Source organism: Apodemus sylvaticus, chromosome 11 (assembly GCF_947179515.1).
Source record: "Apodemus sylvaticus chromosome 11, mApoSyl1.1, whole genome shotgun sequence".
Taxonomy (NCBI): domain Eukaryota; kingdom Metazoa; phylum Chordata; class Mammalia; order Rodentia; family Muridae; genus Apodemus; species Apodemus sylvaticus.
In genome coordinates, this window is record NC_067482.1 from 46,392,073 (window position 1) to 46,412,897 (window position 20,825).

Sequence of the window (20,825 nt, forward strand, 5' to 3'; positions counted from 1 at the left end):
CCAGGTCCTAAGACCTGGCAAAATATGAGAGCTGTGTGTTATTGAAAATACAGTGGGGGCTGGTGAGATGGCTCAACGGTTAAGAGCACTGACTGCTCTTTTGAAGGTCCTGAGTTCAAATCCCAGCAACCATATGTAGGTAGGCTCACAACCATCTGTAATAAGATCTGATGCCCTCTTCTGGAGTGTCTGAAGACAGCTACAGTGTACTCACATATAATAAATGAATGAATGAATGAATGAATGAATGAACTCACATATAATGAATGAATGAATGAATAAATAAATCTTTTAAAAAAAAGAAAATACAGTGATCAGTGAACATGAAAAATGCTCAATTTAGACTGGGCATGGTGGTGCACGGCAGCCATGGCTGAGCTGTGTCATTGTCACCAGAAGAAGGTGATGTCATCCTGCATTAGCTCGGTGGAGACTGAAGTCAGAGGTGATCTGAGACTCAGGACTGTCCAGTCCTCATTTCTCCGGGACCAGAGCCACCCTAGACATTAGTGGCAGAAATCCCTCCTGAGTCTCCCTTTCCCGAGGGCTGGAGAATGTGAAGTGTTCTCAGCACTTGGGCAATCCAGGGTTGCTGAGAACTCACATTGCTACTAGTGTATAACCCAGTTCCAGGGCAACCTGCAGATCCCAGAGCAAGTGAAGCATCAGAAACTCCGGCTTCTGTTAAGACTTGATTTGTCTGGATATTATTCAGAAAAGAAGTGAATAGAATTTGCAAAAATATTCACTGATGTCTGTGTGTGTATCTGTGTATTGGGGGTGGAGGGGGTGAGAGCAGAATCAGAGAGTGAGAGAGACAGGTACACACAGAGACAGAAGCCCAACTTTTCTAATAATGAAATCGAAAGGGCTTCAGTCTTGTCTTTTAACAACGGCGGATGTGAATGTGGAGTCTGACAGCGTAAGTTCACATCCGCTCAGAGCCTTCTGAGGTTAAAGAGGGCACCATGGATACATAACTAATGTGGGTGAACACAGTAGATTGACATCTTCTGGTCAGGGTCAGGTGATTGGGTTTTTTGTTTCGTTTTGTGTTTTCGTATAGACTGTTTTGTTTTGTGTTTCTGTATAGACATTTGGGGGGGGGTTGTTGTTGTTGTTGTTTTGGTCTTGTATAGATTTTTACTCTTGCAGCCCAGATTGGCCTTGAACTTGTAGCCATCCTCTTGCCTTTGAATCCCTAGTGCAGGGATTATCAGCATGTGCACACCATGTCCTGGCTGCAAGCCAGTTTTGCATGGCCACTGGTTCAGAGGGTGGAGGGAGATGGAGGCTATCACTCAGGGAGTCTCACCGATAGAGATCTTTGTGGTGACACTCTAGAAATGGCAGAAACTTAAAGGCGGACTCTGAATCAAGAGTCTCAGTTACAGATAACACGAGGGAGTGTAGAGACAGTGTTGGAACCTGTTCCTGTTAGCTTCCTTAATGTCCAGCCCCTGGAGAGAATGCTACGTTCTCTTCAGTGGGATTTAATTCCCCGAGGCCCACCTTATTCTTTGACCGTGGCGTGCTGCTTCTCAGTCAAGATAGTAATATATAAGTTAGAAGTTTCTGAGAAGCACCGCTGACCTTCTCTTTGGCTTCTGATGAGTCTTTAGTGACTTACGGTCTTCATTCTTCTCACCAATCTTGTTTTATGAGGGAAGCAGTTGTGCTTGGGATTGTGTGCCCCAAAGCCTCTCCCAGTTTGGGCATCCATTTGTCTAAGTCTGTATTGCATTTCCCCCACAGAGAGAGGCAGCTTCTGAGGCACTGGGGGGAGGGGCTTTCTGCAGATGGACACCGGGAGGAGGCCGCCCTCTGCCCTCTGCCCTCTGCCCATTCTTGTTGACCCTTGTGGCACCTGAAGCATCTTTCAACCCTGGTTGGAAGTAGTAAAGAAGTACCAATTCAGAGTGGGTTTGTCAGTAAGGATCCAGTCCCTTTCCCATGAAATAAGGGATGAAATTTAGTATTGTTAAACATACTGAATTCACCCTTGGCAGCTCCCAAAGCCTGTGGATCCTGGTCCCCTAACTGGGCTGCCTTGTCTGGTGGGAAAGGGTGTGTGCCTAGTCTTGCCGTGACTTGATGTGCCAGAATGTGTTGATACCATGACAACCTCCCCTTTCTCAGAGGAGGGGTGTCGGGGAGGTACCCAGAGGAGATGGGGGCTTTAATCGGGATGTGAATTGAAGAAATAAATAAATCAATGGGGAGAAATCATACCAAGTGCATTCCACACTTTTTAGGTACCTCATTTTGTCCACAGAAAGTGGACCACAGTTGGACATTTGCACACCGACCTTTTGACATTGTATGGTGATCTTCACAACAATTCATATTTGAGAACAGTACAACCAAGTTGCCCAGAACAAGACAAAACACACTATCCTGATGTTTAAGGAAGTTTATGATTTTCTGATGGACCATCCATTGCTGTGTGTGGTGTCATTTTCCCTTTCACAGTTGTCATCATGATGAGACAGGTGTTTACTGGGAAACTCATAGCCGCCTTGCAGTGAGCAGAGGCCAGTGGGAGGGGCTTCTGTGTGGGTGTCTTCTTTTTGCTACATAGTTCCTGGGGTCTTGGAGCAGCAGTTTGGATTTTCCACATCCTTGAGCAGAGCTAACGGCACACAGGGCAGTTTTAAAAGCAGCCTTAGAGGTGGCTTTAGAGCTGAGAACTGAATGCTGGTAGACACCCTGGCGTCCATCTTCCTGATGGAGGCTGTGGGCTGCTGGGTACCGTGGTAGACACTGCGTATCAGTCAGTTTAGGGCAAACCCCATTACCCTGCTGGGGATGCCAGAGGACAGCCACCTTCAGCAGCCAGGACTAAAGGTCTAGGTTTGAATCCAGGCCTCCGATCTTACCCACTTGTTGGCCCACTCTTAGTCTTTAGTTCCTACCCTTGGAGGTTTGTGGAATCTACTGTATGCTTCTTTTAAGTGACAAATTCTGGGTCAGAATGATCGTTTTTCTTTCCTTTCCTTTCCTTTCCTTTCCTTTCCTTTCCTTTCCTTTCCTTTCCCTTTCCCTTTCCCTTTCCCTTTCCCTTTCCCTTTCCCTTTCCCTTCCCCTTTCCCTTCCCCTTTCCCTTTCCCTTTCCCTTTCCCTTTCCCTTTCCCTTTCCCTTTCCCTTTCCCTTTCCCTTTCCCTTTCCCTTCCCCTTTCCCCTTCCCCTTCCCCTTCCCCTTTCCCCTTCCCCTTCCCCTTTCCCCTTTCCCCTTTCCCCTTCCCCTTTCCCCTTTCCCCTTCCCCTTCCCCTTTCCCCTTCCCCTTCCCCTTCCCCTTTCCCCTTCCCCTTCCCCTTTCCCCTTTCCCCTTCCCCTTCCCCTTTCCCCTTCCCCTTCCCCTTCCCCTTTCCCCTTCCCCTTCCCCTTCCCCTTCCCCTTCCCCTTCCCCTTCCCCTTCCCCTTCCCCTTCCCCTTCCCCTTCCCCTTCCCCTTCCCCTTCCCCTTCCCCTTCCCCTTCCCCTTCCCCTTCCCCTTCCCCTTCCCCTTCCCCTTCCCCTTCCCCTTCCCCTTCCCCTTCCCCTTCCCCTTCCCCTTCCCCTTCCCCTTCCCCTTCCCCTTCCCCTTCCCCTTCCCCTTCCCTTTCCCTTTCCCTTCCCTTCCCTTTCATTTGTGTGTTTGTTTTGAGACAAGGTCTCTGTGGCCCCAGTTGACATTTGTGGCAGTCCTCCTGCCTCAGTCTCTTGACTCCTGGAATTACAAGCATGCGATACCATGCCTTCTCACTCTTATGAAATGTTGCATTCCAGGCCTGACCTCATTGTCCTGGACTTGGTGACTTTCCAGATACAAAAGTCACTTAAAGTATAGCCGTAAAACAGCCCAATACATACTTTCTAGGTAATGTTCTAAAACACTTAACATAGTTTTTAACTCTTTAGCAGGGAGTGGGGTGGGGGGGGTGGGGAGGTTGCATTTTTACATTTCTCTGCCAGGCCTCCTTGTAGCCTTTTCTGTGGTAGAATATTAACCGTTTACTGAGTCCTTCCTGAAAGCGACCTCAGACTGGACACTAGCCTTCCCCCATGTACAAACCCTTGTGTTAGCTCCGCAGAGACACCACTTGTTTCATTAGAACTAAAAGCTTGACTTGTGCCGTTGTAGGGGACAGTATCTCATTTCCATTTGGTCCTTGATCCAGTTCATCCTGTTTGGGAAATCAGGCTCCTCCGTCTCCATCATGAGTCACTATGAATATTGGTAATGTCGAGAACTATGAAATGATAACCTTGGGACCTGGAGAGACTGCTCGGTGGTGAAGAACACTGACTGCTCGAGAGGACCAGGGTTCAGTTCCCAGTGTGGCTCCTGTCCATCCTCAGGTGTCTGATGCCCTCCCTGGCCTCCGTGGGGACCAGCTGTGCATTGTGTGCCCAAACGTATGTTTAGGCAAACACTCATACAAATACAATAAACATATCTTTAAAATAGTGGATAATCTTAGAGTGCATATCTTGAAGGGTAAATTTTTGTCCTCCCTCCCTCTTCCTCGCCTTCCCTCCCTCTCTCTTTCCTTCTTCCCTCCCTCCTTCTCTCCCCCACCATATAAGCTGGTTACTGGGGACTGCCTTGCCCATGCTAGGCAAATGCCCTCCCTGTGAGCACCCCTCTTTTTTATTTTTTAATCTTTTTTTTCTAACCTCTTCCTGGGTTTCATTAAGCGTCCCAGTTTGGTCTTGAATTCACTGTGCGACTCACACTGGCCTCGAGCTTGGGATCCCCCTGTCTCAGCCTCTAGCTAAGATGGCAAGTCTGCGTCCCCAGACCTGGCTTGTACATGGTGTTCTTACACTAAGACGTGGCAGCTGACGTTTGTTAGTCTTTTGTGTTTCTGCCAGCTGTTGTCTTCTCTCTATGTTCAGCGTTTATAGGTGAACACGCATGGCAGATGAGGAAACGCTTTGCTCTTTAGCATAGATTCGCTCCCTCACAGAGGTCTCTTACACAGCATGCATGTTTCGGCATACAGTGGCATCGTTAGCATTTCAGGGGCGCAGTAGGGTATGAAGCTGTGTCCGACAGGAGATATTTGGGACAAAGAAGGATCTTTATAAGTATGTCACCCTGCAGCATGGGACATGACGGCACAGACGCAGGGGTTAAGATCCTCTTTTCCCTGCAACAGCGGACCAGGGATCCCAGGCAGAGTGAGAATCTGCTGCCGGGGAACCGTCTGTGAGGAGCTGTGGCCCTTTAGTACAGTTCCTGATGCTCGGTGACCCCCAACCATAAAGCGATTTTGTCCCTCCTTCATAACTGTAATTTTGATGCTATTATGAATCATAATGTAAATATCTATGTTTTTCCAAAGATCGTTTTGGAGTCGCAACCCAGAGGTTGAGAACCGCTGCTCTGGTGTTCCTTGGTGACAGGTCCTTTGCTTGGTTGGTCCTTAAATGTCCTTAGACTAAATTCAAGCCCCGAAGGAGTAATGGGCTTGACCGAGCCGTGGGGCGGCTGGGGTGAGGCGGGCTCAGCTCCCCTGTGTTGACTCGGGCAGATGATCAGCGTGTGGCATGGTTCCCTTCGTCATGGCATCTCTTTGTTTTCTCTCGCAGCAGCTGCTTTCTGGAAGAGTTCTCAGAGACTCCGAACTTTCGAGATATGAAGTCGCCTAGGGAATATTTTTATATATTTTATACAGTTTCTATCATGAAGTCAACGGGCATGCGGATCAAACCCAAAAGGAAATATTTTTTTATACTATTCTGGACACAGAATTCAGTTTGCTTTGAAAGAAGTTTGGGGCTTAAAAGGCGTGATGAAAATTTTAGTTCCGATTCCGAGAGGGAAAGACCTTAAGCTTGGGGACCGTCCCCAGTGGCACATTCCTGGCTGTTCCGTACACAATCCGCTCCTCCCTCCGAATCACAGCATCATGGACAGTGGAGCCCTTTACAGCCGGAGCCTGTGTTGGCGTGCTCACGTCTGTCACTGAACCCCGGACACCCCAGATTCCAGTTTGACTTTGGTTATAAGATCTTCGTACAGTCAGTTGGGCAGTTACAGAAGACTCTTGCCTGCAGAAGGTCCTTGGAAGCATCCAGTGCTCAGAAGCTGATCCCCCAGGATGTCATGGGATCCGACGGAACCACAGGTACCTGCGCTTCAGATTCCTGGACCGAGAATTCTGCACTGACTGCTGCTCCCATCAGCAGGGCCCTGTCACTCTGGTCACACAGAGACTATCACTGGTTTTATTAATTTAATCTACACAGTTGTCTTTTAGTCTAATGGAGGAAAAGGGAAAATGGCTTAAAGGGGCTCTAAAAAACTGTTTTGACAACCAAAGGCCAAAACAAAACACTCCTTTCTTATGCAAATAAGCACTTGCTAGGCCTCTGCTGGTTTTCTCAGGGTCCTGCTGTAACTGATGCTTAGTAATGGCTTCCCTGAGTTCCAGGCTCTCTGTGCTACAGTGTTCAGGGGCTAGCCTGGGTGACTTAAGCCAGACCCTGTCTCCCAATAAAAAAAGTGAGAAGAGGGCTGGGCTATCCCTCCTCGTAGAACATTTTCCGCTGTGCCCCACTACGTTTTGCCCTCAGGGCTTCTTTTGACCTTGCTTTATAAAATGCCTGAGATGGGGGCGAGGCAAGCTTTCCGACCTTCCCCATTGGGGTGATGCATTAAGTACTGGGTGTGGTTTTGTTTTCTTTTTTGTTTTGTTTTAAGTTTGGCTGTACAAAAATAAAATAGGAAAAACAAAAGGATTTTTTAAAAGCATACCCCAGGGCATTTTCTGTTTCTGAAGATTCTGTTTCTGGACACAAACTAACTTTTTTTTTTCCAAACATTTTATGTGAGTGGTAGATGCAGTTTGATGTGAGCCCACACCGGTGGCGGTGGCAGTGGCGGTGGCGGTGGCTAGTGACCAGTGTGTGTTATGTCTACAACGCAGAGAAGCCAGTGTGGATGTCAGGCCTACTGTGGTCCAGGCAGTAGTGTGTGTGCTCATGGGAGTAATGTTTGTGCAGCTAAGCCAATATTTTTACTTAAACAAAAAACTATACATTTTGCAAAAAAGTATATATACATTTTGCAAAAAATGATGTCCTTTAAATGGTGATGGGCTAATATGTAAGATATTCTTCAGCTTTAATTATTTTTTAATTTTATTCAATGTAGAGCATTTTCTATAGCAATTAAAAAAGAATAAAGATATTTAAGATTGTATTTATATACCAAGAGTACATTTTAAACATTTTCTAATACTTGAGCAGATGGGTGACTGGCTTCCAGAGATGCCAAAAATTAAGTGTTCAATCCGTTCAACACATAAGCTTTGTCCTGGTTTTTTGTACAGTCTGGTGAGAATCCTGAGTGTCCCCAGCGCAGCTGACGTCTAGGGTCCCTCTCCTCCCTCCTTGCTCAGAACCACCGAGGGCCCTAGCCAAGCTCACTGCCCACAACACTAATGATGGATCGCTTCTTGGCGAACCGATTGAGTCTGTTGCCACCTTGATGTAAAAATTTTGTTAAGGAAAACTTTCAGTTTTCCAGTGTCATATGTATTTTTAACTGTCTGGTTTGTACTTTTTACGAATTTTGTACTACCAAAGCAGAGTTGAAAATAAAAGCATTAAACCAGTGTGCTTGAATGAGCTACATCTTACAGGACCAGTTTCGAGGGTCTTGGCTGGTTTGAGTGATCATTGGGCTGGTTTCATTGGATTTCCCCTTTCATAGCACCTGTACCCGCCCCAAGCTATTTTTCCTTTCTTAATTGGGTAATTTTGGACATAGAAAAATTAATACAGTGTGGAGTTTCTGTGTACCCCTCAGTCTGCCAATCTTAACGTTCAACCTCTTACATCAGCATAGGAACAGGATCGTGACTAAGAAATCGTCATTAGTCCAAGGTTGATAAACAGATTAGAGCTCAGGGCCGGATTCCCACTTGGCCCGGAGTTATTGCATCTCCGTAGACTGTTCACCAGTCTAGTCTCTTGATCACAACTCTAGTAAGCTGCTCGGCTCTATACAGCGTCTTTCGATTTGGGCTGGGGAGCTGTTTCTCATGGGTAGACTTGAGGTTTTGCATCAGGAAGGGTGCTCAGTGGGTGATGTGTGTTTCCCAGAGCTTCACGTCCCGGAACATGGAGTTGAGGTGTGTCGCCTTGTGATTTCCAGTCAGTCCTATTGGTTGTCTGTCTAGCAGGTTTCACTATGTTAAAGTAATTATTTGTGCCTCTGTGATAAAGAGGAAAGACAATTGGGGACTAGGCCTGTGCTTGGATTTGCCAACTTTACCATCCATTGGAGGTGGCTTCCCCAGGACCCCGTTCAATAAGTTACCAAGAGCTTGGCCACTAAGGCAATAGGAAAGCTGGAGCGAGAAGCCAAGTTTTCCCCAGGCTTAGCCCCGTCCTCTGCTCCGGGAAAGGCGTTTGTTAGAAAGTCCTCAGCATTTCCTGGTTTGAGGTTCTGCGTCATTGAAGATCTGTGTCTTGAGATGTCCTTCTCTGTGTTATATCCTGTCCCCCCTTTTAAGGCCGTCTGCCCTTTGGCTTCGGGGCCGCTGCAATGCATCCTAAGAACTCATCTTAACTTGGTTACATTTGCAAAGATCCTAGCTCCCAGTAGGACCACAGGAGTCCTGTTTTAGGTGTTGAGATTTCAGTGTCAGTGTGGGTGTTTTTTTTTTCTGGGGGTGGGGCGGCAGATCGAGGGAGCACAACTCCATCCCCCAGGGGATGAGCCTGTAATGAAAGCTCTTTCAGATTTTTGGTCGCCTTTGACACCAGGCTCCCTCCTTCCCATCCCCCCAGCTCCTCTGTCTTGCCTTTTTTAGCCCCTCGTTACTTTCTGGCCTCAGAAGATGCCTCGGGCTCTTTTTCTTTTCTTTTCTTTCCTTGATCCTTGCCCCAGTGTTGTAGAAATTATTTAATCTCAATCTAGGGTTTCTACCCCGACTTTGACCATTTCGTTCAACAGATAAAACACACACACACAACCTTTATATTTACAATAACCCTTAAACAGCACTAGAGCTGGGCAGATACTACCCTCTACACCATTAAAATCTAATTACTATTGATAACCTCACGTCATCACTTACTGTGTCTCATCTGGGCTGGTCTTACCTCCAGTTGGCCAGCCCCCAGGGCCATGCTTTCTTGACCCCTGACCCCATGGCGTTGTACTCCTCTCTCCACCTTTTTCTCCTACCTTGTGGTCTTCTCCAACTCCAAACTACACCCCACCCCCCATCTCTATTCTGCCCAGCTATAGGCTGTAGACCTCTTCATTCATGAATCAGAAATAACTTGGATTTACTGGGGGGGGGGGGGGGCGGGGGACTGGACTAACCAGGTCTTGCCCTTACACACACACATATGTTACAATGCATAGCAACAGACCAAACCTCAACGCCTCAGTCTGAGAACCAACTACTTATCTAAGAAGCCCTAAGTCATTTTACTGGCGAATGATATTTTTGAAAATAAGAACACAGGCTGTGCTCATTGATACTGGGTTGATTGATATCATTGATATCGCAACCTCTGCCCTCTGAATGGTAACCCATATCTAAGTACACGTCTTTGTGTTTCTGTGTGCTAAGAGTCCAAGCCCACATGGTACCTCTGACTCCATACTTGTTCCATTCATTTTAACCTTATGTTGTTTTCAACTTTGTAGGAAATGCCACTCTTAACTATATAATAACTTTTTGTTCAGCGCACACATACACATGGTTGAAAACTATCCCAGGAGAGCCACCTCTACTAACAGAACTCAGTGCTAAGCTCAGCTCTTTTTGTTTTTGGACTTTGGTGTCCACAACACTGGTTACCTGGGTCACACTTGGAAATGTGTGCAGATACACCGTATTCATTCATTCAGGAAGGAAGATTCATTCTAATGAGCCGGTCGAGGAAATGGAAAAGCTGTCATAAGTCTTACCCCATGAAAAGCAGAACATGGAACATGCGCTCAAGGGAAGATCCTGGATATTCCCCGGATTCATTTCAAAGCCGCTTGGGGTGGCACACTTTGTTTTGAATCAGACTTTTGGGGTATGCATGTGATGCAGATTAGGGGTGCCGAGACCTTGTTTAGCCTTCACATTCATCAGGGTTGGGAATGTGGCAAACCGTGGCCAGCTGGAATGGCCTGGTCAGTGCGCTCGGGACCCATGCTCCTGGAGGATTCATTGTTTCAGGTGGGGAGGGGCGCTGTTCATGGTTTTGCACACTCCTGCATTTCCCTCTCAAGTCTGTCTTGCTGGCCAGTCTTGCGCTATGCAAAGCTTACAGTGAAAAAGGGAAAGAGTTTGGGGACTTTCAAATGGGGTCTCCACAACTTGGAGAAGTAGTGTTTGCCTCTGAGCGGCCACCTTGCACGGAGATAGCGCTTTGTCTCCCTCTTCTGGTTGGATGTAGAAACTGCAGTGGGGTGTGATGGGGCCATTTGTGTGCATTGGTGTGCAGAGCCCCCATGATGTGTTGGTAGAATGAATAAACCTTTATTTAAAAATAAAGGATATCACGAGCTGGCTAATGAGAGCATGTTTGATTTTTTTTCCTGATCATTTTTTTCCTGACCCTGTTTTGGTTTTCCCACCAAATGCTTTTTTTTTTTTTTAATTTCTTTACTAGATATATTCTTTATTTACATTTCAAATGTTGTCCCCTTTCCTGGTCTGCCCCCCGAAAATCCCATAACCCATCTCCCCTCCACATGTTCCCCAATCAACCCACTCCCACTTACCATTGTCCTGAGTCACTGTTCACTCAATGGATTTGCTTGTTTGTTTGCTTTTGCATGTGAATGTGTGTGTGTATGTGTGTGTGTGTGTGTGTGTGTGTGTGTATGGCGTGCCTGTGTGTTGTACAGTCTCATGTGTGTGGGCCCATGTATGTACATGCATATGTTAATACTGAAGAATCTTACATTTCTCTTCACTTCACTGGGGGTCTCTTACTAAACCCAGACACCACTGATTTGATTAGTCTGGCCCTCTAGCCTGCTGTAGGGAGCCCCTTGTGCCTTTTTAAGGAGTAGGAAATTCATGCAAAATCACGATGCCCGACATAGTCTGCCCATAAACTCCCAGAAGGCACTGCCTTTTTAGTGGGCATTGGTGCCACCGTTTTGTGTGGCTATAAATAAAATAACCTGGGGTTGAATAGTTTAAAGGCTTAATTGGTCCTGAGTTAGGGAGGTTGAAAGGTCTAAGATTAGCAGCCACATTTAATAAAGCCCTTGATGCTCACTGGACCACAGTGGGGGCACCATCACTGTAGCGGGAGGGTTTGTGAGACAGGCAAAGGAAGATTTGGAGAAGGGGAAAAACTCCAGGGTGACCCGCTCTCAGGGTAACCAATGCAACCCTGCAAGACCCACCTCACTCCTTCATTCCGTCTACAGACCTGATGCCATCACTTGAGAAATAAACAGTCTGTTCGGGGGGGGGGGGGGTGCAGCCGCATAGCCCGCCGATCTGTTAAGGTCCCACCAGCCTCAACACGATTACACTGTGAATGGGGAACACCAGAAGGAAGATTCGTTCTAATGAGCTACTTGCTTCGAGGGCCAGGCGACCCAAGAGTGTGCGTGGGTGTGAATCTCTGTGTGCACGCCAGTCAGCAAGGGCTGAAATGAAGGGATAAAGTGTGTTCAAGACAAGTGCCTCACTATTGTGTTGTTACCGTTGGGTGGTGATGATGTAGGTGGGAAAGGGTTTATCACCTTAGAGATGACTGTCATCAGAAGTGGTTCGGACAGCTTTGGTATGTGGCAGTTAAGACTTCATTACTAAGAAGATGTTGAATGTGACTTGTGAAAGTGAGCCAGGAACCTTAGCCAAGGGACCAGAAGACAGTGATGGTTTGCCGGGAGCTGGGCAGGTGAGAAGCACTTTATGTCTCCATGTGGTCTCGTGGTGCAGAGGCCTGGCCATAGCTTCTTCTTTACACGTGATGCAGCTGGAGAAATGGACCTCAGTACACACTGGCAGGATTCGCTCACAGACACAATTGATGGAGAGGATTTCAGCCAATAATTCAATCAATAGCCATCTATCCCAGCAAATTATTTTTGAAGTAGTGTGTATATTGTTACTTCATCTTGCTATAAATAAATTAGCCATAAATAAATAATTGATATTTAAATATGACATCCACTTTTGCTAGATTGTCACCTGGCTTATGGCTGATGTCGTGAAAACCTTTACGAGTAGGGGACTCATGGGTTTGCTGATTCATTGTTTAACCCTTTGGTTGCTCTTCAGTCATCACTGTTTTAAACAGGGAGAGCATCTCAACTGGCCCCAGACCACAGACTGATTCTCATGAACTTCAGAAATTCTCTCTCTCTCTCTCTCTCTCTCTCTCTCTCTCTCTCTCTCTCTCTCTCTCTCTCTCTGTGTGTGTGTGTGTGTGTATGTGTGTGTGTGTGTGTGTGTGTGTCTGAGGGCTACATGCATCTTTTGTATAGCTTTAGGAATATTTTTAAAGATAGGAAAAGGATGAATATAACCTGGAGATCAAATTTATTTTTCTGGAGTTTCTCTCTCCTCTTCATCTCTTTTTTTTTGAGATAGGATGTCATATAAGCTCAGTGTGACTCCAAACTAGCTCCATAGTTGAGAATGACCTTGAATTTTTTAAATATTTATTTTTTAAATGATTTGCATGTGAGTGTGCATCTGTATGTGATTATGTGCACGACTGCACTCTCCCATAGGGGCATCGGATTTGTTGGACCCGTAGTTACAGACAGTTGTGAACTGCCTGATGTGTGTGGTGTGAACCAAACTTGGGACTTATGCAGGACCAGTACATGTTTTAACCACTGAGCCATCTCTACAGACCTGAGCCTGAAGTTTGGACCTTTCTTGTCTCAGCCTCTTGAGTGCTGGGATAACAGGCGTGTACCACACAGTTTTATTTGATGCTTGGAGTGGAGTCTAGGGCTTTGCACATGACCAACCAAAGATTTTTTTCCCCTCCCTCCTGTCCATCTGTCCTTCCTTCCTTCCTTGTTTGCTTCCTTGCATTTTAGACAACGAATCATTATATAATCCAGGCTGGACTTGAACTCACAACCTTCCTGCCTCATCCTCTTGAGAGCTGGGATTATGGATGTGTACCATCATGCCCAGTTGTTACGCTGTTATTTTATAATAAATAACATTTTATATTGCTCATATTTTGTTTTTAAAACATCAGGATTCTCCTTTGTTTCAGATTTATTTTAATTTATGTTTATGTATGTGTCTATGTGTGTGTGTGTCTGCCATGTGTGTGTGCATGTGCCTGGAAAAGCCGGAAGCCAGAAGATAGAGGCAGATCCCCTGGAGCTGGAGTTACATCGGTCATGAATGGCTCAATGTGGGTCCTGGGATGTGGGCACTGGCATGTGGGCTCTGGGATGTGGTCCTGGGATGTGGGCCCTGGGATGTGGGCACTGGGATGTGGGCTCTGGGATGTGGGCTCTGGGATGTGGGCTCTGGGATGTGGACACTGGGATGTGGGCTCTGGGATGTGGGCTCTGGGATGTGGGCTCTGGGATGTGGGCACTGGGATGTGGGCACTGGGATGTGGGCTCTGGGATGTGGTCCTGGGATGTGGGCACTGGGATGTGGGCTCTGGGATGTGGGCTCTGGGATGTGGGCACTGGGATGTGGGTCCTGGGATGTGGGCTCTGGGATGTGGGCTCTGGGATGTGGACACTGGGATGTGGGCTCTGGGATGTGGGCTCTGGGATGTGATCCTGGAATGTGGTTCTGGGATGTGGGCACTGGGATGTGATCCTGGAATGTGGTCCTGGGATGTGGGTCCTGGGATGTGGGCTCTGGGATGTGGGCTCTGGGATGTGGGCTCTGGGATGTGGACACTGGGATGTGGGCACTGGCATGTGGGCTCTGGGATGTGGTCCTGGGATGTGGGCCCTGGGATGTGGGCACTGGGATGTGGGCTCTGGGATGTGGGCTCTGGGATGTGGGCACTGGGATGTGGGTCCTGGGATGTGGGCTCTGGGATGTGGGCTCTGGGATGTGGACACTGGTATGTGGGCTCTGGGATATGGGCACTGGGATGTGGGCTCTGGGATGTGGGCTCTGGGATGTGGGCACTGGGATGTGGGCTCTGGGATGTGGGCTCTGGGATGTGGGCACTGGGATGTGGGCTCTGGGATGTGGGCTCTGGGATGTGGGCACTGGGATGTGGGCTCTGGGATGTGGGCTCTGGGATGTGGGCACTGGGATGTGGGTCCTGGGATGTGGGCTCTGGGATGTGGGCTCTGGGATGTGATCCTGGAATGTGGTTCTGGGATGTGGGCACTGGGATGTGATCCTGGAATGTGGTTCTGGGATGTGGGCACTGGGATGTGGGCTCTGGGATGTGGGCTCTGGGATGTGGACACTGGGATGTGGGCACTGGGATGTGGTCCTGGAATGTGGTTCTGGGATGTGGGCACTGGGATGTGGGCACTGGGATGTGGGCTCTGGGATGTGGTCCTGGAATGTGGTTCTGGGATGTGGGCACTGGGATGTGGGCACTGGGATGTGGGCAGTGGGATGTGGGCAGTGGCATGTGGGCTCTGGGATGTGGGCACTGGGATGTGGGCACTGGGATGTGGGCCCTGGGATGTGGTCCTGGGATGTGGGCTCTAGGATGTGGGCATTGGGATGTGGGCATTGGGATGTGGGCACTGGGATGTGGGTACTGGGATGTGGGTCCTGGGATGTGGGCACTGGCATGTGGGCACTCTTCCCCTGGAAAAGTTGGAAACACAAAGTAGCAAGGTTCAAACTAAGCACTCTAATTAGCAGTCTGGAATGTGCAGTTTTGATAAGGGAAATAAGTGAAATTCTTTACCTGTATTCTGGCCTTTAGGTCACATTTTAACCTAGTTTCATATTAACTATTCCCAAATGCCTAAAAGTGGCTCTCCAGCAGCCCCAGCGAAGGAACAGTGGCAGGTGGCTGACATTGGATGTGTGATTTCAAGTGTGCTTGTGTTGAAGCTGCAAGGCACACACACACACACACACAGAGAGAGAGAGAGAGAGAGAGAGAGAGAGAGAGAGAGAGAGAGAGAGATGCTGCATATTCTGTCAATATTAACCCTAGTTTTTTCTTATCTGAGTGCTTTTAGAAATTCGTGTTCATTTGCCCTTCTAAACCAGTTCTTTCCTACATAGGTTTCATAGGCCTCAGTTGTGTGGGAAGGAAACAGTTAACTCTAATATTTTAATTATTGCTTCCTCTTACTGTTGCTCTACGAAGTAGAAACCACACGGGACCAAGGCAGTGTAGGGGCGAGTGTGCAGAATTTGGTCTTGATGACCAGTGTGAGGTCAACAAGATGGCTACCACTGTCACCACCTCAGTGTCAATAAGCGAGGCTAGGGACCTGCCCAGGTCACCATGTGCATGCCAGGGACCACCCACTCAAGGTCCAGCAAGTCTCTAAGGTCTGAGGTCTAGAAATGGGTGTCCCTTCCTTCTCTTTCTTTTTTAAGGCAAGCAGAGTGCATGCTTCCAGGGCACACGGAAGCTGGAGAGGATCTGTTTTTAAGCTAGAAAATAGGAATGGTCTCTACTTTAGAGTCAAGAAAACAGAGGTTCAGAAAAAGGAAGACATTTCAACCTATGCTTCATAGCAAGAAACTCAGGGGCACTGTGACTCAATCCCATGTGTGTGTGTGAGGTTCCGGACAAAGACTCTGGGGTCAGGACTTCTGGACTCCTCAACACCATGATTCTTGGCTGCAGTTAGGTTAAAAAGGCACTTTCTCCACATCTGCAATCAAGAGAAAGGGGAGCAAGAGGCTCGTCAAAGGATACATCCTTTGCTCTTCCGTCCTTGGGATCTTAAAGACTCAATTCAAGATGGCTAAGAACTGAGGTCACCAAACCCCCAACCGCTTGGCCTAAACTTTGGCTCTCAAGGTTTTTGACCCAAGTTTGGGATCTCCACTCTCAAGTAAATAAAGACGCTGGTTGTTCCACTCTGTGCCCATGCTCTTCCAGCTCACCAGAGAGCCTGGTTCAAACTGAGCACAGTGTTGGATGAACTGCCTGTGGGAAACCTGATCCTGAGTCACGTGGGCCCACGTTCCTCCAGGCAGCGTGCACACACATATGTATGTCACCAGAACGTGAGTTCACAGTCATCCTTCAGCCATCTTGACTGACGCCTCTTCAAGCCATATGCAGAGCGTTTATTCTATCATTCTGCAAAGGTTGCTCTTTGTCACTACTTAGTGCCATCCCTGGGCTTGGCCAATGGTACCTGTTTGGTAGTCCCTTTAGTGGGAAGGACAGCAGATAGGTGACTTCAAGGTGACTTTAATAGGTAAGTGAGGCTGACTTCAGTCAGCATGCCGCCTGTAACCAGAGTTTTTGTTTTCTAGAGAAAAGGTAAAATAAAGGCAGAGAGGGAGAATTCTCTTTTCCATCATAAGGATACCTGCGAGATAAAGGTAGCGTTCCAAGCACGGACAGGAGAGGGTTTGTGAAGCCCCTCCCTAGCTGAGGAGCTACTGGCAATTGGTGGCTGCTGCTTTTTCTTTTGGGGTGTGGCCACTTCGCTCATTCTGGAGCAACCATCCATTGCATGTCTCTCCACTCATACATGTGTGGGCAACACTAACTGGATTCAGTGGGTTATTCAAAAAGAAGAAAGGAAAAGGCCGTTTAGGTGGGAGAGGGTGTACTGTGGGGTTTGAGCAACATGAAGGCTTGGTTGGATATATTGTAAACAAGCTGGGGCTGGTGGAATAAGACTTTAAGCCCCGCACTTGGAAGGCAGAGGCAGGTGGATATGTGAGTTTGAGGCCAGCCCTATCCACAGGATAGGATCATAGCACCCAGGGAAACCCTGTCTCAAAACAACAACAACAACAACAACAACAACAAAACAAAGCTGGGCAGTGGTGGCACACACCTTTAATCCCAGCACTTGAGAGGCAGAGGCAGGTGGATTTCTGGGTTTGAAGCCAGCCTGGTCTACAGAGTGAGTTCCAGGATAGCCCGGGATACACAGAGAAACCCTGTCTCAAAAAACCAAAACCAAAACCAAAACCAAAACCAAACCACCAACAACAACAACAAAAAAAAAAAAACAAGAAAAACACATGTATGTATATCAAACATGTATGAATTCAAATAAATAAAAATTATTCTTTTAAAAAAATATTGTGTGTGTACAGCAGTGGCTACAGTAGAGCCCGCCTCACCGGCTCACCGGCTATGGGGCGCCAACAGTGTAGAGCCCGCCTCACCGGCTATGGGGCGCCAACAGTGTCTAAGCCAGGCAAGTCACGAGCTCTTGCTCACCCCCCTGCATTCGGTGCTTCCTTGTGCATATAATGCTACATATCAGAACCGCTGCTGAGTTCCCGGGACTGACAGCTCCCTCACGCTGAAAAGATGGACTGACGGGGGAGGCCTGAAGGGAGATGGGAAGGTGGCTGGTGGCCTCGCTCACTGAGAGTGGACAAGGTGTGTGCCACGCAAGACACCTGCATTCCCTTCACTGTTTTGAGGACCTGCCTTTACAGTTACAATGCCCTGCAACTATTTGCCTCGGCAACCAAGAAATACACCTAACTTCATATATAGGATAGTTCAGTTTCTACCAATGAAAAGAAAAATGGAAGTCTTAGTTCAAGAAAGCAGCATATAATAAATAAATAAATAAATAAATAAATAATCAATCAATCAATCAATTGATCAATCAATCCATTCATCCATCTTGGGCTAGTGAGATGGTTCAGCCAGTAAACGTGCTTGTTGCCCATCCCGATGATCTGAGTTCCATCCTGGGCTCTATTTAGTAGGAGGAGAGAACTGGTTCCCACAAGTCACAAGTTATCCTCTGACCTTTATATGCATGTAACACACACACACACACACACACACACACACACACACGTTAAAAAAAACTTAAAACTGAGACTTAACATGGTAAATTCCATGTGTTATAACTAGCTCAGGATTGTAGAGACCCGGGATGTCTGAGCCCGATCTCCATTGGTGCCTCACAATGAGGACGCTTACAGGATGCTGCTCATAATGTTTGAAAGCACTTCCTGTCTGCAGTCTCACTTGTCTGGTTGAATGCCACCAAAAACCAACACCCACACAGCAAGCTGCGGGTGGCTGTGGGACCACCCCATAGAAGCCAGAATGGGGAATTATTTTTTCCAGTCTCAAAGTCCTTTTTGAGTCCCGTCTGAGGCCCTCTGGTGAAGCCTGACTAGGGGTGAGGTGGGGGTAAAAAGGTAAACGGGGCTAAGACTGTTTTATGAAAAAGGTTGTAATCCCTGACTATCTGTTGTTCTTCTCAAAGCAGCTTTTTGAAAAAGTGAATCCTTATAGCTTGAGAGACAGAGAGAGAGAGAGAGAGAGAGAGAGAGGGAGGGAGAGAGAGAGAGAGGGAGAGAGAGAACGCACTGTCAGTGCTGGGAACTTAGCAGATATTCCTAATGTGCACATGCAGTGCAGGTGGGTGCTTCTGGGACACAGAGAAAGCTTTGTTTGCACCAACTCCTCCTTTCCCCAGGCCCTGTCTGAATTCCCTTCTTGTGTTCATTTTGGAGATGAACAGAATTGTTCTGGAGGTGACAGAAGTTGGGATGGGGGTAGCTGTCCAGACTTCCTTCTCCTGGACCAAAGGCTTAAGAATCGTCTGTGCCACACTTAACATCAGCACTGTCCGTGGGCCTCTCAAAACCTGTTAGTTGTACTGTTAGTTGGCTTTTGGGTTTGGGAATTCTGATGTAGCAGAGACTGTAGGCTCCTCATCTCAGAAATCAATACGCATTCTCTCTTAGCTTCATGAAAGATATCCCAAGTTGATTTGGGAGACTCAAGCACACAGCTTGATTAATGTTTTCTGTTCTCTTTTCTATCTAGCTAGATCTGGCCAAGTGATCAGATGCTAACCAACCTTTCAACCAAGCAGAAAGTTGGACTATACCACCTTAACACAGAAGAAGGGCCATCTCTGGCCCTTCCTTTTCCATTAAGGCAAATGAATGTCTACGGGAAACACCAGTGGTCACTAATTCTGTCTGAGACTATTATATCCAGATTTCCGACAAGATAGAAAGACACATATGCCGTGATGCTTTAATGAGAACCAGACATTTAATGACACAGATCCCTCCATAAATGGCTCTGCTGTTCCAAAACACTCATGAACTTGAACCTAGACCATGATGCTAGTTTTAAGAAGTATTTTGGCCAGTCTCCCATATCCCAAAGGAGATTAAAAAAGTAATAGTGTAAAAAAAAAAAAGTTAAGGTCAAGGTGGTCTCATAGCACAGCCGAGGACTAACCACTTGTTCACTGTTCAAGTCTGCTCTACCCTGAAGGGCACTGAGCTTAACTTGATGTGCAACAAGTGGTTAGTTAGTAGTTCCCTGGGTGACTGTCCCTGAAGTTAAACTCTGGCACACAGTAGGCACTTTAAGTGGATAGATACCTTTTCTGGGTTGGGTGACATATTTGGCTCTCAAAAACAAGGTAAAGAAATACATTCAAACAGAATGGCCCGTGTTTGTGTGGCCCTGGGATCAAGGGGGATGTCAGGGCATTCTCATGCACATCTGCACAGATGTTGGCGGAGGGGGGGGCACTTTCAGGGCCAGCATGCGAGCTGCTTTACTTCCACACTTGTTGTGGTCATGGACATGAAGGCCCACTCTTATTTTGCTGCTAGTATTCTGAATGCATTCAGAGTAGAGGGATGCAGTATACAACAAGCAGCATGGCACAGGTACGGGCAATGGGAGGATAACAGATGTAAACAAGTGGTACGGCTGGTAAGGCTGCCGGGGCATGCTGGCAGAGTGGGCACATGCTTCCATCTGCTCTCTGGGACTGCAGCTCATTCGCCTCACCTCCCCCCCCTCCTCTAATCAGCATCATCTGCATCTTCTCCTGCAGTAGCAGCCTCTAATGCTGCGAGGGCTTCTGCCACTTCAGCATCCTCCTCTTCCACAACACCCTCCCTGTCCCCAGTGTAGGTGTGGGGGTCTTCCTGCTCATCTCCAGAATCAGCCGCTGGCATCGGGTGAGTAGGATCCTCCTCTTTAAAGTAGACACTCAGAACTTCCGTTGTCCCTGCCTCATTCAGTGAGTCCCAGCTTCTCTTCAGGGAGAAGGGCATGTTCAAACCCTGCTGGCTCACCCTGGGGTGACTTCCTGGCAAAGGTTCCACCTCAGAGTGGTTTTCAAAAAGACAGTCCTTTTCTTCAGGGTCTGCATTGTCAACTGTGGGGCTCCAGAGCTGGGGGTAATCTGGGGCTGGTATGTATGGGATGCGGTCGGCCACTGCCAAGGCCTCCGAAGGGGCTCTGCAGTCCTCATGTCCCACCATCTGGGTCCCTTCCAAGGTTGGCAGCACGCAGCTTTGCCTCCTGTAGTCTTCTTCAAGGAAGGGTTGAGCTGGGTGAGCACTGTCTATGGTGGCTACCCAGGGGCTGCTGGCCCAGGAGCCATTGTCAACCTGGTGGGGCCTGGGACTCCTGATAGACTGCAGAGTAGCAGTGGGGCTGATGCCATTGACAATACCATGCTTCTCCACACAGGGTCTCTCTGTTGAGTCCTCCTGGGAGAGCGATCCTTGGCGAGGTAGACCAGTTGTACTGCCTCTGCTCTCTGATTTGCTCAGGCTCCCACCATGCAGGGCATTCCTGGGCACCTCAACCTCACTGTTTTGGGTTCCTTTTAGTCTGATAGTGTCATCTTCCTCCAACTTGCAATTGTTTACTTCATTGACAAAACCAGGGGAGGGCACTTGAACTGGATCAAAGAGATAGCTGGGGGTAAGAGGAGTAGACATCA

General features: G+C 47.8%; 2 protein-coding genes across 3 annotated transcripts in view; one reads left to right on the top strand and one right to left on the bottom strand.

Annotated features, from left to right (window-relative positions):
* Positions 1-6,766, top strand: part of Rell1 (RELT like 1) — a 58,721-nt gene extending 51,955 nt beyond the window's left edge. Inside the window, exon 7 of one of the 2 annotated variants that reach the window (XM_052198777.1) lies at positions 5,582-6,766. The gene's annotated coding sequence lies outside the window, so the exon portion shown is untranslated. Of the gene's footprint in view, positions 1-5,578 lie in introns of both variants that reach the window. The other variant, XM_052198776.1, reaches the window with a different exon arrangement.
* Positions 6,767-19,101: 12,335 nt separating this feature from the next.
* The window catches only part of C11H4orf19 (chromosome 11 C4orf19 homolog), an 83,987-nt gene continuing 82,263 nt past the window's right edge, over positions 19,102-20,825 (bottom strand). The window contains exon 4 of the mRNA XM_052199404.1: positions 19,102-20,800. Coding sequence (XP_052055364.1) covers positions 19,894-20,800 — 907 coding nt within the window. The 3' untranslated portion in view covers positions 19,102-19,893. The remainder of the gene's footprint in view (positions 20,801-20,825) is intronic.